This window comes from Leopardus geoffroyi, chromosome B3 (assembly GCF_018350155.1).
Source record: "Leopardus geoffroyi isolate Oge1 chromosome B3, O.geoffroyi_Oge1_pat1.0, whole genome shotgun sequence".
Classification (NCBI taxonomy): Eukaryota; Metazoa; Chordata; class Mammalia; order Carnivora; family Felidae; genus Leopardus; species Leopardus geoffroyi.
Window position 1 is genome coordinate 9,096,334 of NC_059337.1, and position 14,764 is coordinate 9,111,097.

The following is a 14,764-nucleotide window of genomic DNA, read 5'->3' on the forward strand; positions in this document are numbered from 1 at the left end:
AGTCATCAAACACAACTGAGTGTGAAAGAAAAAAGTGAAAAGATGGGTACCTGGGTGGCTTAGTTGGTTAAGTGTCCAACTGTTGGTTTAGGCTCAGGTCATAATACCACAGTTCATGAGTTCAAGCCCCATGTCGGTCTCTGCGCTGAGAGTGCAGAGCCTGCTTCAGATCCTCCCTCTCCTTCTGCTCGCTTGCTCTCTCTCTCTCAAGATAAATAAATAAACTTTTTTAAAAAAGTAAAAACTAAAAGCACCATTGTGCCCATGAATACCGCCCTTCAAAACAGCATCACCTTACAGACAGCAGCTACACTAATGGTGAGCACTGCATAATGTACAGAGATGTCCAATCACAATGTTGTATGATGAAATTAATGTTGTGCGTCAACCATACTCAAATAACAAAAACAACACTGTGGCCTTAGCATGTCCCCCAGCAACAAATGCAGGAGGAAGCAAAATTTCAAAGTTTTCTTCTCCTATGAATTCTCTGTTAAATGTTTGATTATTCTATTTCTATGATTAATAATATCACAACTCAACAATGCCTACGATCTTTTAGCTTAAGCTCATTTTCTTGTAACTGTAGTTTTTCATGCAACCATCTCCCCGAATCCCCTCATTGAAATCTCTGTCCTGTTCCACCTGTCCCCAAATATGTAACACTTCTAGCCTTAGGGCATTATTCTGGCTCCAGTCATACAGAAGACTTCCAGAAGTAAACCACCTATAAACTTCTGTGGGATTTCCTTTTGTAGAAATGGCTCTGTATTGTTCTCCAGAAAATGGTTTTGAGGTGAATGTTCCCATCTCGGATCCAGCAGGGCCACATGTAATTGGACATGGCTGGGATAAATGATGAGAGAAACAGGGCTTCTGAATGCATGTGCCAACAACCAAGTATAATCACAGCCCCACAGAAGCCACAGGGGTGGGTTTCTTTACAAAAATGGGAATGAGTTCAAGGCAATTACAGGACCCCCTGAGAGGCTGTCTTCTTAGAAGAAAATCCTACCTCTCCATGAAAGACACCAGGCTGATAAGGTAGGCTGCAGCCTTATGGGCGCCTCTCCACAGGAGTCTTCTGCTCCCCTTCTCCTTTAAACTTCCAGAAAAGACTTCACTTGACCTCAGCAGGTTACCCCGCAATGGCTATTGATAAGGTGAGAAGTACCCGCACTGAAAATCGTTCATTTGTCATTGTTATCCCCTAAACAGCTGTACTCTCTGTGCCCCTAATTCAGAAGAAAGCTCACCCCTAAGGAGATGGCCTATTTTATTTGTATACAGACTAGTTCTCAGTTGTCACTTAAATACACTCATCGGAGACTGGAAGGTCTCTCAGCCCAAGAGAAGGAGAGATGACATGTATAAGCTAAATAAGATCCAGACAGCCTGCTGCAGGAGGGCTCTAATGGGCTCTGTCCAACTGCCCCAGCCCGCCAGTGCCTCTCTCTCTACATTAAACGGACTTGCTTTAAGAAGGAAGAGAAATGCTTTGTCTCTAGGTGTCTGCTCATAGATTTGCTGATTAGAAAGAAAACATGAATTTCAGATCCTTTTCCCATTAAAAATAAATGAAGTTATATTACTTATGATTTGGAAAAGAGAGTAAAAAATAATCACTTTAATCAACTACTCTAAGACAACCGTAAGTAGCCTTGGCATTTATTTCTTTGGGGTCTTTTATTTGGATTTTTTACATAATTTTAATTTTAGTATGTTATGGAACGGGTATCTTCCCATCAGCCCAATGGAGAAAATGATCACGCATCATTATCAAAAAGGGACTAAATGCCCTGATGCTTACCATCTAGTATTGCTTGCTACGCACCCATACTTGGCTAACACCTTCCATGTATCAAGTAACTCAGCCTTCACAATAACCCACGTAGTAACTGCTTTTATATTCTGCACCCTTTTAAAAGACTGTGCAAATATGTTCTAATTCTCGCTTTTCTTTCCTTCTCCCACTCTCTTTCTCTTACCCTGCACTATACTCTATTTAACCTCTGAGAACAATGGTGGGAGCACCGGCCACCATACATGTGTATGTCTGGTGAAAAACCACGCTCAAACTTTTGGAAATTTAAGCTCTCCCAACATATGGACCCTACTTATGATCACCTTTTTATCTCTTGCCAACTCATACAGTTATAAATTCCCAGTGAGATCCTGCTTCCTTACCCTCTAAAATGTCCACCAGAAACTCTCTTGGGGCCCCATTGTCAGCCAATACTACTGGCTACCTAGGGGCAATACACAACATAATCCAGATACTTTAAAAAGTATTGTGAACACTTGAACCATCATTGCAATTATTGACAGCTTGATATGGATGATTAAAATAGAATTCCATTTGCTTGCTTCATAATTATATCATTATATTTCTTTCTTTTTGCTTTATTTTAATATTATAATTTGGACAATTATCCAACAGAGTTCCTGGCAAGCATCTGGAAGATATCAATTTGAAAGAACTAAATGCTAATTCTCTTATTATAAGAGAATAATAAAGTTTTTTAAATTGCAAAATTGTATTCATGTTGAAAAACATCCAATACACATGTCCTCCACTATAAAAATGTCTGTAATTATTAAACATACTCCATATTATAAGAGATTTACAAATTGTGAATTCCACATAGAAATGTATTTTCCACCCCTCAGCATAACCCCCAAGTAACATGCAGTTAATTCTGCCCTTGGGGTATCATTCACATTTAATTTATCACTGATCTGTTGGAAGAAAAACTATTTCTCCCTAGGATGTGTCCAAAAATAAAAATGACTAGTTTGTACTATGGAATGTACTCATTGTGTCCAGGATGAGAGGAAGTAGATTTTAAGAGAAGTCATAGAGTCAATTATTGTGTTAAACCTAGAGAGAACAAAGACCATGCATTATTGGAAATGTAAAACCCAAAAGTGACTATATGCACTTTTCACTTTCAGGTAACAGATGTCTTTCTTACTCTGTTCTACTCATTTAGCAGAAACGATAAAGTGTCCCTTTTCCTTTGTCTCTTTTTCATTAACTCTCTTCAAACTTCCCCAGCGGGAAAAGATTCCCAGTCAATAGGCTAAGCAACAAGCCAATAAGCATCAATTCACAAGATCTCTCTTTCCCTCTCATCAAGATCAAGTAACTGGGTGGGGAGGGGGTTCCTCTTTTCTTGTGTTTCTGTCCCCCACTCAAGACAAAATTATCTCCCCACCATTGACTACTGATTCCTAAGCTATTGGTTGATTGTAAACTTCAGACCCTGTGGTCTGACAAGAGCACAAAAGGTCAGTGGACCCTAAAGGCATAAGCTGTGACGTACAATAGTTGTAGTAGCTACGCTTTTATAGGTACACCCAACCACCACGTTGTGTGGCTGTACAATCTCTGATAGTTGGGTTCATGTCATCAACCCACGGTTTTTAGTTGAAACGCTTAGTGCCATGGATATGGTTTAGCTGGATAGTGTTGTTCCCCAAACACAGTCCCATTCTCATCTCAAGATGCTCTGACAGGTCCTGGTGAGGTGCCAGCTGGTTGATTCAAGACCTGACACTTTTTCAGGCAGGGCTTGACTGCATTTGGCATCTTACTTTAAGTTACACACTTCAAAAGAACGTACAGGCACCTCACAAGAACCCGTCAGAGCATCCTGGGATAAGAATAAGACTATGTTTGGGGCAAATGCATGGTTCAGTTGGTTAAGTGTCCAACTCTCAATTTCAGCATATGTCATGATTGCACGGTTTGTGAGTTCAAGCTCTGCACTGGGCTCTGCATTAATAGTGAGAAGCCTACTTGGATTTTCTCTCTCTTTGCCCCTCTCCTGCTCGCATTTTAAATACATACATACATACATACTTCAGGGAGAAAAAAAAAAGAATGGGACTGTGTTTGGGGAACAACACTATCCTGCCGTACCACATCCATGGTACTTGGCATTGCAGATAAAAACCATGGGTTCGTGACTTGAACTCAACCATCATACATTATACAATCATACAACTTGATACTATGTGTGCCTGTAAAAGTGGACTGTGGTTGTACATCATAGCAGGGAAGGACACTGATCTGATCCCAGAATAGTTCTTCTGAGTTTCTCCTACACCTCTTCTATAGTCAAGTAGAAGGGCACAGGAATAGCCTTCACAGGCTGGTGCTCTGTTCCCTGCTTGGCCACTAGCTAGATGTGGGGTGTCTAGGCCTCCATGTTTGCATCCGCAAATGATAAGGGTGAATTAGACAATTTCCCAAACCCCTTCAAGCTCTCAAGTCTTACACTGACTGCCACCGAGAATCACATCAGAGTCTAAGATATTCCAACAAGTTTAAAGAATAGTGTCCGGGACCCATGGATTGTTCCCCCAATAGGAAAGGCAAACACACATGCAAAGAGGAATCCCCTTCCTCAGTTGACTGTTCGCATGCAGAGCTTCTCAAGCAAGACAATAAATGCAACTGTTGAAGGGGCTCATGAATCTTGCCTGCTCTAGGTCCCCAGAGGCAAAAAAGCATGTTTTATAATAAACATAGCTTGTTACAGCATAGCTCGTGACGCACATTTCTTGGATTAACTTCTTGAGATCTCTAAGTGCGATACACAAATAATACTAGTTGTGTATCTTTTGCAATCTGGAAAACAGTAAAAATCTCTCTTTAGGCAAGACAACATATGGGGAGAAGGGCAGATACACTTTCCCGAAGCAGTTAGCCAAGTGGTTTAAGATATGCCTTCTCGATGGAGGAAAACTTTCATTTATACCTGAACATTTCTTTTGAAGGCAAGGATGTTCTTGGTTATTACCATTTCCAACTCCTTATCACAGCCTTATGATGAAAATGCTCATCCTTCAGGCTAAGTAGTAGATACACGTACACATAAAACACATATTACTATAAATCTGCTAATAACATTTTGCGTTAACACAGAGGATGAGAGTGCTTTATAGAAGATACTTTTAGCTCGTTAATCCTCAGGGGAGCCATGAAATTGCTGGGGGGAAAGGGACAGTTTGCCAACTTTTCCAAATGACATCAAAATGCATGGTTTCAGTAGTTTGCTCAAATTTGTCTACGGAAACTTTGTCAGAGCCTGACAGAATGCAGGGATGCTAACCTCAGGTTTGGACTGACGGACACCACAGTCCTCTCATAAACAGATTAAGGCCCTTGTCTACAGTGATTCGGCATTCATTTCGTCCACCCCTCTCGTACACCCTGGATCCTTCCAGCGCCTCCCGCCATGGGAGCCACTAACGAGAAAAGCCTAAGTTGCTGTTTGCTTGTGGGCGCAAGGAATGTCCCCTAGCTTCATCTTTACCCTTTCATCTTCTGCTTCCTTCCTCTCCATCGGGGGATGTCCTTCAAATCTGCCTCTCGGCTGACCTTATGGTTTTTACTCCCATTTCAACCTGATAATCTCACTCCAGTCTCATGACTGCATCCTTCTTAAAGACAGAGTCCCCTGTGAAATGGCCATGCCTCCTGCCCATGCCATGCCCACGAGGAGCACTGGGTGCTACTTGGGGCTTCAGAACATCACTGGTCATGCCCCCAGCCTCCTGCTCTGCCCAGGGAAGAAGATGGCACAGATATCAAGCCACCAAGTTAGGGACAGCAAAGCCTGGCTCCCTTAGGAAGGTAACAGCTTCCCAGGATGTCAGGGTCTCCTGAATGTTTCCAGGGAAACCTCAAAGAGCCTCTTCAGCCCGGCTGGGGTGCTACTGTCAAGAGGAAGTTACCATGAGGGCAGTATAGGTGTAGGGATAGTGGTAGGCCAGGTAGCAGGCGTCCTCATTGTGGGGGAAGTTGACCACAAAGGTGAGGGTATAAAAATGCTTCTGAGATGCTCCCCCTGTGACAGCAGTGCTCTGGCGATAATGATTTCTAAAAGAGAAAGGAGAAGAGAGAAGATGAGGGAGAGGTTCCAGATGCTATAAACCTCTCATGTTATATACTGGCAAAATGTTCTTCACTTGAACCACTACGTGGGTGAAATTTAAAAAGCAGAGAAACTGCCGGGTCATGAGCCAAATCAGAGCGTCTAGGCAGGTCCATCTGTCTCCTGATTGTGACATACATGCCATGAGCCTTTCCTTGCTGTGTCTGAAAATGAAACCTACAGAGTCACTGAGCTAGAAAATAGATATGTGAATAATTCTGAGCATCCTAAGGTGCTATGGCAGACATACACTTATGCTCCAATGTGGGTTCCCCAGGCCCCTGCCTCTCCCCAGATCCCATAGAGCACAGCCTGTCTTTCCCTTCTGCCCACCAAGTGAGTTTATTAGTAACCACTGCTACATATTGAGTTCCAATTCGACACTTAACACATATCACCTCATGTTATCCTTGCAACAACCCATCCTGTGGGTGAAGAAACAAAAGCTTAGAAAAATTAATTTGTCAAAGGTTGCAAGGATAGCAGGTGGCCAATATGGGACTTGAACCCAGATCGGTCTGTCTGCAAAGCTTTGGTTCTTTCCACTATATACAATACTTGCCTCCCAAAGGAATACATTTGTCACCCCAAATGTGGTTTGGCTTCTTATAGCTTCAGAGTACACATTTTCCTTTGTCAAAGATGAAGAACCAATTTTGATACTTCAGAGAACAGTATCAAAGTAAATTGCACCCAGCAGTACATTCCGAGCAATATTTTCCCCACACGCCGCCAGTTATGCCCGCGCCTTGCCTGTTGATGCTGAGACAGCTGTGAAGGCTTTCCTGAGAAATGTTATCATCAAGACCGCATTAAGATGCAAAATACACCCGGACACCAAAAGATGTAATCCCACCTTTGAACATTTACAATGTTGGCTTACTTGTCCATTGGGCTTTTGGGTTTTATTGGGGGAAAAGATGGGGAGAGGGAAGAAATAGCAGGTAATGAATCTCTGTTCTTGCAAAATGTAAAAATCACAGATTATTCTTTCTGGCTTTTTGCTACCTACATGCCACCATCCACCAAAAAAAAAAAAAAAAAAAAAAAAAAAAAAAAAAAAAAAAAAAAAAAAATCAAGCAAACACTAAAGAAACAAAAAAACCTACTATCTTCTTTCTTGTGGTTTTGTGGTTTTTCAATATTTCTAAAACTAGGAATGGTAGTCCCACAAACTATGCCCTGCACATTCCTCTTTCCTCAGCCTCTGCCAGCACAGCTCCCTGGAGCTCTCGTCATTCTAGGGACAGAAGATACCCCCTACAGTATAAGCCCCAAGTCATTCTCCCTGTAGCTCTTTAGCATGACATTAATAGAACCCCCCTCCTTTGTGACTACAGCCTTAGAAACTTCCACAAGGCATCTTCACCCATGATGCCATCTGGGTCTTGATACCTAATTGGGTCTACTTTCTTCGTAGTTCCCCAAAGTTCTGTGCTTTCTCCAGGGTCAGGGCTCTGGCTATTAGAAAGTATGTGAAGAAGCAGATGAAGGCTCAGAAAGCACACAAGCCACATATGCTCTACCTTTTATGCTCTTTCTGATTTCACTCGTAAAAGGCTCCATTGCAAATGCTCGTTGGGTCTACACCTAGCTGAACAACGGGTACTGATCAGTTACACTTCTCCACAACAGAAGAACCAAGTGAAATGAAATGAACCAGTCAAAATGATCAAAATGTTGACAACCAATGAAAATGTGGATGAGTGTTTCACCTGATAGAATACACATACGTGAGCACACACCTGTGCTCACATATGCATATTCGTGAAGGCAAAGTCAGGTGGAAGCAAACACCTAGTGCCTTCCCAATACCAAGATTTTTGCCTGCTAACACTAGAAACAGAACCTGCATCTTTCCTCGGGTATAATTGATTTCCCTGAGGGCCAACAGGGGTGGTCTCCTTGGACATGAACCTTGCTTCTTTGTACACTTCCCACTATGCTATTAAATACACTGAAGTCACATGACATGCGCACACATGCACACGCGCACACACACACACACACACACACACCTGCTGTAGCTTGGTGGGCAAGATTCTCATGGGCAAGACTAAATGCTCCCCATCAATGAGCTGGCCCTCCCCATAATGGTTGCAGACTGCTGGGATTTAAGAAAAAATGGGCATTACCCCACTTACAATGAGTTTCTGTTAAAGGAGATTCCATTACAACCCTGGTTTGGGGGTCTAAACCCTAGCTGAACCTAAAGCAAATGTCATCTCCCCACTGGAGTCTCCTGGTGGCCATGCTGCACCAGGAGATGACTCTACCAATAGCAAAAACTTTCCTCTTCAGGGACCTCCACACTTTCCCAAGATCACCATCTTCATAGTGACATGTTCAATAAATGTCTAAAGTGAAACACTTGGCTTGCAACAATTCAATCTGTCCATGATAAAGTTAGATTCTAAGCACAAGTCATTTTTGTTTCCCCAGTTATGATGAGAATATGCTGGGGGATATTTGCAAGGTAGTAACATTCATCCTTTATATTTTAAGTGTTTCCCAAGCTCTTCCTTTGAACGGAAGACCCTTTCTCTCTTCCTCATTCACACTACATCTTCCTTCAAGACTCAACCCAAGGGTTTCCTCTTCTAAGAAGTCTTTCCTGATTATCTGCCCTTTTACACACTTCTTGTCACACTCTGTCTCTCCCTCACTGCTAACACTTTATGACAGGGATTATTCTTATCCATTTGTGTATCTTCATGTTTGGCATACCACCTGGACATAGCAGCTGTTCAGTTGAGTCTGTAGAATAAATGGACCTATAAGACTCCAGGAGTAGTAATTAGAATGCCTAATATATTTCACCTCTAATCCTACTGGTATCTTTTTAAGGTAAGTGTTGCTATCCACACTCTACAGATGGGCAAATTGAGGATCACAGAAGGTAAGCGTCTTGAGCAACTCCACACAGAAAGCTTAGTAAGCAAGACTCAACCCCATAAGTGGGCTTACTCCAAAACCAAGATTTCTTTTATTGTATCACCTGTCTCTTGGGAATGAATAAGAAGACAAGAAGTCTTTTGGCCCAATTTAGCAAGGAAGAATGTGAAGTTTGGTCTTTATAAATTAGTGCTGCTTATAAACTTAAAGTCTAATGTAAGAGAAGGAATGTAAACTAAAGCAGATGACAGCTCATGAAAATGAAACCGATCACTGACTCTTTAAGTCACTGGTGCTGCTAAGAAGTTTCTACTAGTTATGAGCAACTGCTGACATTCACTGAACATCTACTATGTACCAAACACTGTTCTCAGCTTTCTACACACTTTTTTCCTCATTTCATGTACTCCTCGGAGCAGCTCCGTGGGGGAGATGCCATTATTCGTCTCCATTTTATAGATGGGGAATCTGAGATTGAGGTTGGAAAAACCTGCCCCAGGTCATACCACTCACGAGTGGTAGAAGTTTGATTCCAAGAACTTTCTCTTCTTGATCTGCTCTTCGAGATGGAGAAGAAGCCTGGTGAAAATCAAGTGCATTCTCAGATTTGCTGGATCCTCAATAGGTCCTGTTGGGTCAAAGATGACCCAGGATTGGATCGAGCCAGTTATCCCACAGTTAAAACGCTTTGCTTTTCCAGCCCCTGAACCATTTGTCTTAGGAAGAATCTGCACTTTTATAATCATAAAACCTTCAATGAAGCAAGAAGCAAAGTACACAAATGCATACTTGCGAACTCAATCTATTTCCATTTGTACTTAAAAATATGCCGGGAAGTCATTTTTTTTTTTTTTTTTTCCTGTGGATGCATGAAATGAGCAAATGCCAAGATACAGAGGGAAGTAGATAATCTTATAATGGCGCTGGCTCTGTTTAACATGGGTGCATCATTTCAGTTAACAGGGTCTAATAAGGCAGAGCGGCCATGCCACCAGCTTCCCCGTGTCCGCAGCGTTACTGATATTCCCTCCAATGCCAAATCTCCTTCCTGAGATCCCTCGGAAGGATGCACAATGGCAGAGTCCCTGTATGACATTCATCTTCATGAGTGAGCTGTTCCATCTCCTCTCAAGAGCGGAGATAAATGTCAGAAGAGATCAGCTGTTGTGTATTACACGGCCACTCAGAGCACGCCGCTTCCCTCCCTCTGCCCTTCGGCACCAAAATTACTTTAGACCTGAGCTGGGAAAGAATTCGAAAAGGTGTGAGGCTGTGTACTTTAGAGGGAGAAGCAGGCCGCAGGGAAGTAAATAACGCAGGAACAGAAACCGTCCTTGCTTACTTTTATGGAAGGCATGGAAAAAGGAGGCTGCCCTTTTATGCCCTGCCCCCGCCCCTTACCAAGAATCCCTTTTATTTTCTGGCCTACTGGTCTGCAAGGTGGGTGGGAGAAGGGGATGAGATAGAGGAGGAGAGGGTATTCTGCGGTGGGGAGCAAATTAGTCAACTGTGCATAGGAGAAAATATTAGAATTTTTCCTTCAGTGTATTATGATCCAGATACTAAGAAAGAAACTCAGTCGTCTGAGGTTTAATACAGTGACAGACACTACTGTCCTTATGGCGTCCAAGTCAACTTCATGGGATGAATAGTTATGAAACCAATTTCAGTAGAGCAATCTTATCCATTCTTGTTTTCCAGGGCTGGAATATGAACACCACATTATATCTTACACCTACAGTTTCATATGTCAGGATGGCTGTATGGGAAGAGTTCCACACTTCCCTCATTCTTTGACTTTTAACTTCTGGCAACGTAGTGAAGTTTGCAAAAGCCTACCTTAGATTTATAGATTATATTACCTAAATTAAACTAAACCTCACAATACAGACTATCAGGGTTTTTTTAATTCTGCTTAGAAGCCACAGATTGATAGCAATATTAAATTTTAAGCACCAAGGGCCCAAAATATGAGAGAATGGACACGGCCAGTACCTCGTACTTTTCACACTAGCTCTTTCTCAAAGATTCTTATTTGTATAAAAACAAGATAAGACATCTGGGGAATTATTCAAAATCTTTTTAAAATTACGCCAAGGGCTACTGATAACAGTATTTTTCATGGTAAACCCTAAGGGTATAATATAATAGATCTTGAGTTATCAATAGCATAAACATACAACAACTAGGGAGGAGCCAAGACAGCGGAACAGCATGGAAGTTGTTTGTGTGTCTCGCGTCCATGAAATACGGCCAGACCAATACTGAACCATCCTACACACCTAGAAAACAGATTGGAGGATTAACACAACAATCTGCACAACAGGAAGCACAGAATTCAGCAGGTATGTGGCATGGAGAGGTGAGTTTGGGGAGCAAGAAGCCGTGAAGGGTAGGGAACCGCTTTTTCAGGGGAGAGAGGATGGAGACTGGGGAGCGGGAGGGAGAATATGGGAAAAGCATCCCTCCACAAAAGCAGCTGGAGAGAAGGTGGAAAATTGGAAACAGCCGCAGGGACTAAACTAAAAAGGGAGAAAGAAGAAATGAGAGGGTTTTAATTCCATTAAGACTGTAAACAAGGGGAGCGCAAAGGCTGCAACTCCGCAGCTTGATACCTGGCGGTGCTCTGGTGGGAAGGGTGAATCCCCAGGAGCAGAGTGGGGTCCGGGAGGTTCTCGGGCCACACTGGGAAAAGCGGTTCCACTGCTGGAAGGACACTCGGTAGAGACTTTTGAAGCCACGTGGTCCCAGCAGACCCCAGAAAACGGCCACATTCACTGGTGCTGGAACAAGGTCCTTAAGGGTAGAGCCTGGTGCCAGGCATGTGTTGTGATTTTCCATAATCCCTGAGACGGTGCTGCTACACTATCTTGCGAACTTTTTCCGGGGCAGCTGGCACCTGGCCGCAGTCTCAGGGCACCGGCAGCAGCAGGGTCCGGCAGGCGTTCCCGGGTGCAGCCGACATTCGGCCATTGCTCGGTGAAACCCTCCCGCAGAGGGGCGGAACGGCTCAAAGCCGCAGTCCTTCAGAAGTAAGGGGCCGGGGAAAACATACCCCCTCTGAGACAAAACTCAGGAGAGAGGTACGGCCTGGGGCCTGGTCACGGAGAGGGAAAAAGCGGGGAGTGGATGAAAGCTGAAGACAGAGGAGGAGTGCGCGATTGCTGACCCGGGAGAACAGACCAGGTGGCTGGGTGGAGGCATTTTCACCGCTCCAGCGCATGTGCATACGCATACGCACACGCACCTAAGAGCGCGGCAACACTCCGCCCCAGTAGGCTAGCAGCGCCATCTAGTGGAGAGCGTAGCTGTTACACTGAGCCCCGCCCAACCGGGCTGACTTCACTCTTGAAGAACACAAGTCTCACCGCCGGCTTAGTTGATGGACCATAAAGAGCTACATACACTGACTTCTAGGGGAAAATGAAGCAATTTCAGTCCTACTTCAATCTGTTAGCAAGTTCACCTACTCAATTTTCTTTCTTTTTTTTACTATTTTCTTTTTCTCTTTTACAATTCTTTTCTTGAATACAGAAAGAGAAAAAATTCATTTTTATTTTCAATTTTTATTAAAAATATTTTTCTTTAATTTTTGTTGCTATATTTTTTACTTTTGTGTAAATTTTTTCAAATTCTATTTTACTTCTATCATTTTATTTTAGTCTGCTTCAGCGCATTCAACTTTTCAAATTTTTAAATAATTTCTGTTTTTTTCCTTTCTTTTTTTTCTCTTTTTCATTTTTCTTTTTCTTGAATGAAGAGAAAAACTTCATTTTTACATTCAATTTCTATTAAAAATATTTTTATTAATTTTTATTACTATATTGTTTCCTTTTATGTAATTTTTTTCAAATTCTATTTTACTTGCATCATTTTATTTTAGTCTACTACAGTGTATTCACTTTTTTCAAATTTTCAAACGATTTCTTTTTTATTTTTTCTTTTTTTATCTTTTTTCTCTTTTTCATTTCTTTTTTCTTAAATACATAAAAATAATTCATATTTATTTTTAATTTTTATTAAAAATATTTTTAATTTTTTCTACTATAGTCTTTACTTTTGTGTAGATTTCTTCAAATTCTATTTTACCCTCATCATCTCATTTTAGTCTACTTCAGTGAATTCATTTTTTCAAATTCTCAAAGGTTCCCTTTTTTTTCTTTCTTTTTTTATCTTTTTCTTTTTCATTTCTTTTCTTTTTTCTTGAATACAAAAAAAGACAAACTCATATTTATTTTTAATTTTTACTACAAATATTTTTCTTTAATTTTTTTCTACTATATTCTTTACTTTTGTGTATATTTTTTTAAATTCTATTTTACCCCCATCATCTAATTTTAGGCTACTTCAGTGTATGCATTTTTTCAAATTCTCAAACGATTTCCTTTTTTTTCCTCCCCCCCCCATTTTTTTTCTCTAATCTTTCAAACCACTTTCAACACCCAGACCAAAACACACCTAGGATCTAGCATCATCTATTCAATTTGTGTGTGTGTGTAATTTTTAATTTTAATATTTTTTTAATTTTAATTTTTTAATTTCAATTTGTCTACCTTATTAATTCCTTTTCTCCCTTCAAAACGACAAAACGAAGGAATTCACTCCAAAAGAAAAAGCACAAATGAACGACAGCCAAGGATTTAACCAACACAGATACAAGCGAGATGTCTGAATCAGAATTTAGAATCACAATAATAAGAATAGAAGCTCGAGTCGAAAACAGATTAGTAAAAGGTGAAAGATTTATACAATTTGAAGAGAAACCAGAGTATATAATCAAAAACAGATTAGAATCCCTTTCTGCAGAGATAAAAGAAGTAAAAAATAGCCAGAATGGAATTAAAAATGCTATAACTGAGCTGCAATCACAGATGGATGCAGCGGCAGCAAGGATGGATGAGGCAGAACAGAGAATCAGCGATGTAGAAGACAAACTTATAGAAAATAACGAAGCAGAAAAAAAGAGGGAGATTAAGGCAAAAGAGCACGATTTAAGAATTAGAGAAATCAGTGACACATTTTAAAGGAACAACAACAGAATTATAAAGGGGTCCCAGAAGAGGAAGAGAGAGAAATAGGGGTAGAAGGGTTATGTGAGCAAATCATAGTGGAAAACTTTCCTAACCTGGGGAAAGACACAGACATCAAAATCTGGGAAGCACAGAGGACCCCCATTAGACTCAAAAAAAAAAAAACAAAAAAAAAAACCACAACCATCAACAAGGCACATCATAGTCAAATTCACAAAATATACACGCAAGGAGAGAATCATGAAAGCAGCAAGGGAAAAAAGTCCCTAACCTACAAGGGAAGACAGATAAGGTTTGCAGCAGACCTACCACAGAAACGTGGAAGGCCAGAAAGGAGTGGTAGGATATATTAAATGCGCTGAATCAGAAAAATATGTAGCCAAGAATTCTTTATCCAGCAAGGCTGTCACTCAAAATAGAAGGAGAGATAAAAAGTTTCCCAGATAAACAAAAAATACAGGAGTTTGTGACCACTTAACCAGCCCTGAAAGAAATTTTAAGGGGGACTCTCTGAGGGGAGAAAAGATGAAAAAAAAAAAAAAAAAAACCCAAACCAACAAATAAAGACCAAAAGCAACAAAGACTAGAAAGGACCAGAGAACACCACCAGAAACTCCAACTCTACAATCAACATAATGGCAATAAATTCCTATCTTTCAGTACTCACTCTGAACATCAGTGGACTCAATGCTCCAATTAAAAGACATAGGGTAACAGAATGGATAAGAAAACAAGATCCATCTATATGCTGTTTGCAAAAGACCCACTTTAGACCTAAACACACCTTCAGATTGAAAGTAAGGGGATGAAGAACCATCTATCATGCTAATGGTCAACAAAAGAAAGCCGGAGTAGCCATAGTTATATCAGACAATCTAAACTTTAAAATAAAGA

General features: G+C 41.1%; 1 protein-coding gene across 2 annotated transcripts in view; it reads right to left on the bottom strand.

Moving 5' to 3' along the window:
• Nucleotides 1–14,764, bottom strand: part of AGBL1 (AGBL carboxypeptidase 1) — an 843,774-nt gene that overhangs the window by 647,585 nt on the left and 181,425 nt on the right. For both annotated transcript variants that reach the window (XM_045448714.1, XM_045448713.1), the window contains exon 16: nucleotides 5,746–5,890. In XM_045448714.1, coding sequence (XP_045304670.1) covers nucleotides 5,746–5,890 — 145 coding nt within the window. The remainder of the gene's footprint in view (nucleotides 1–5,745; nucleotides 5,891–14,764) is intronic.